The sequence below is a fragment of the Mesitornis unicolor genome, unplaced genomic scaffold, assembly GCF_000695765.1.
Source record: "Mesitornis unicolor isolate BGI_N332 unplaced genomic scaffold, ASM69576v1 scaffold47439, whole genome shotgun sequence".
Classification (NCBI taxonomy): Eukaryota; Metazoa; Chordata; class Aves; order Mesitornithiformes; family Mesitornithidae; genus Mesitornis; species Mesitornis unicolor.
The window spans coordinates 7,517-10,467 of NW_010206103.1; the positions used below are offsets into that span (position 1 = coordinate 7,517).

The 2,951-nt window shown below is 38.4% G+C and overlaps 1 protein-coding gene across 1 annotated transcript in view; it reads left to right on the forward strand.

Moving 5' to 3' along the window:
• The window catches only part of KRIT1 (KRIT1, ankyrin repeat containing), a gene marked incomplete at both ends in the record, with an annotated part of 9,378 nt that extends 6,519 nt beyond the window's left edge, over nt 1–2,859 (forward strand). The window contains 3 exons of the mRNA XM_010191636.1: nt 1,014–1,101; nt 2,227–2,433; nt 2,734–2,859. Of these exons, the coding sequence (XP_010189938.1) occupies nt 1,014–1,101; nt 2,227–2,433; nt 2,734–2,859 (421 nt within the window). The remainder of the gene's footprint in view (nt 1–1,013; nt 1,102–2,226; nt 2,434–2,733) is intronic.
• Between the last annotated feature and the right edge of the window lie 92 nt (nt 2,860–2,951).

Here is a 2,951-nt window from a genome sequence, read left to right on the forward strand (position 1 = left end):
CAGAGCAGTGTTCCTTTCCACACTGAGGTAAATCACCAGTGTGGTGCTGAGTTGATCCTGCTCACTGGAAGTGTTTGACTGTATAAACAGGACTACTCTGAAAGATAGCTTGGGTCCGATAAAAGAGCCTCATGGGCGTTTGGACATGTTTTCCATCCATATTCAAATGAAGATGTTGGAAAATTTCTTGACTTGTTCTAAAGGCAGATAAAGAGATTTATATTCAGATTTTTTTTTTTTTGGTAATTGATGTAAATGTTTCTTAAAAGACCGGTGATTTCAAAATATATGCAGGCTGTTGTTTGTATGAGAGTATCCTTGAACTTAAAGATCTGGATGCATTGTCCTGTGCAGGGTTTTTGATTGGTAGATCATATGTGCAGTTACTGACATGGTTTAAAAATGACTTAAGTTGCATGACTAGGTTTTTTGAGACTATCTTAATGGTGGATAAAAGCCAAGTAGTAAAGGCTTTCTTTTAGTGTTTTTTTGTTTGCTGTGGTTTGGGTTTTTCATATAAGGCAGTTCATATAAATAGCTTCACTTTCATGTCATATAATATATAGCTTTCATGTGGAAATTAACTGGGCCAAGTCCTTGGTGGTGCTGAATGCAGCAGTGAAGGGAAGAATATCTATAAGCTGTTCTCTTTTCTGAGTATGTGACAATCAGGTGTAAATGGTTGTTCATATGTAATTTTAGCTTCCAAACTGGAATTCATCCAACTGGTCTGTACTCGAGTCACACGTTCTGCTGCTAGCATTTCCTCTCCCTGCTGTGTCCATGATGTGTGACACAAAGTGTGTAACACAAAGCTGGATTGTCATTAACACTGTATCTTGGGAAGCCTTAGATAACTCTTCTGCAAAGCTTCTCACTTGATGGGGCAAGATAGAGCAGGAGCTGGCTGTGACTGTGCTTAATATGTGACTTGAAGATACAAATTGGCAGACTTCTTTCTCCTTACTTTCAGTGAAGAAAAACTAATTTTTCTGCCTTGTTTTTTCTCTTAGTGAAGAAAATCTTAAATCCATAGTACCAGTCACTAAACTAAAAAGTAAAGCTCCTCACTGGACAAACAGGATACTTCATGAATACAAGGTGAGATAAATAATCAAATAGTAGAAAATACTGTCTTAAACATTTTTTGACTGTTTGGTTGTCAGTTAATGAACAAAAATACTGGTATATAAAGCTAGAAATATGTATGTTCTGACTTTTTTGGATGGATTGTTGGAATGCTGTCTTTCTTGTACAGTTACAGTTATCTGTTTGTTAGAAGTAAATATAATTGTCATCCGTTCATTTATCTTCAGTGCTAAATGTGTATTGAGGATGTGTAATACGTAAGGGCGCGTAAGAATGAGCAGAGCTTTCTTGACTTCTGCTCCTAACCCATTATTTTGGGAAAGGAGAAAGGAGTTGCGGTCTTTTGTTCCAAAGATGTTCATATATATTACATTTTAAAAATGACTGTGTAGAATTCAGATAAGCTGTAATGCAGGGTGTGGATCCAAAGAGGTTGGTCCCATCCACCACCCCCATAGTCATGGCCCTCTAACAGTTGAAGACTTGTTTTCTCTCATGCCTGTGCCACCTTATCTTGTGTGTGGCCCAGCCAAGTTTTTTTGTTTGTTAGGGTGCTTTACATCAGTCTGTTTTGAGGCAGAAGCACTCAAGCTTTGTTGTGACTGTTTCACTCTACTGAAGAGGAAGAAACAGAAGCCTGTCTCATTCAGGATGAAGGCTCCACTGAAGAAATCTGCACCTCTGCTTTGCTTAGGAAAAAAAAAATAAATCTGTGTTTTCTGGGGAGATGTACTTGTTCATCTTACCATGCCTCAATGGATTGGACCCCTTAAAGGAGGAAGGCTGCTTAGTTTTAAGGATCGTTATGCATTTAGTGTCAGATGGCTGCGTAGCTGCTTATCCCTGATGAGTCCAACGTACTTCTGAGAGAGAAAAAATAGTGGGGCCCTGCAGAGGTTAGGTGTCTTGACTCAGATTTCTGAGGTTCACACAGGTGTCTGCTTTCTGCCTCAGTCTCTTTTGGCATTTGAGCCTTTCTGTGGCTCTAGGATTTAATTTACATGTAGGAAAACAGTTGCTAGGAAAGCACTTTGGGAATACTCGTTTAGTGGGTATTCCACTAAATAGTGGATTTTCTTCAAATAACCACAACTGACTGGGAAGACTTGTTGATTGCCATTGTTCTTATGTTTCTAGAGCCTCAGCACCAGTGAAGGTGTAAGTAAAGAGATGCATCACCTTCAGCGCATGTTCTTGCAGAATTGCTGGGAGATTCCTACGTATGGAGCAGCATTTTTCACAGGACAGATATTCACCAAAGCAAGTTCAAGTAGTCATAAAGTCATCAAAGTGTATGTAGGAGTAAACGTAAAAGGGCTGCACCTCCTCAACATGGAAACAAAGGTCAGCTTAAGTGAACTGCCAATGATAAGTGTTCAGCTTAATTCTGTTCTCTTAAATTCTTTGTGTTACATCCAACTGTTTAGTTAAACTTGACTGTGAAGATATCCAAGATTTTAAGATCTTTATAGGACGCTACTCATAGAAAGCGTTGTATTTTTCACTTTACTACTTCATAAGCTACAACTAGATAAAGGAACATACTGTTATAAGTCAGAATCCTTTCTTGGTGAATGAAGGAAAGTTCTGTTTGTAATTATGTAGAATATTTACTGAGTGACAGTTTCCTGCATTTCATTGTAGGCTTTACTCCTCAGCCTGAAGTATGGTTGCTTTATGTGGCAGTTGGGAGATGGAGATACATGTTTTCAAATCCACAGTCTGGAAAACAAAATGAGCTTTATTGTGCATACTAAACAGGTAAGCATTGTAATTTTTCATCCTTCACATTAAATTATCTTTTCCTAAACTAGATACATGCCCCTTCTCTCTTGAGATCACAGAATCACAGAACGTTAGGG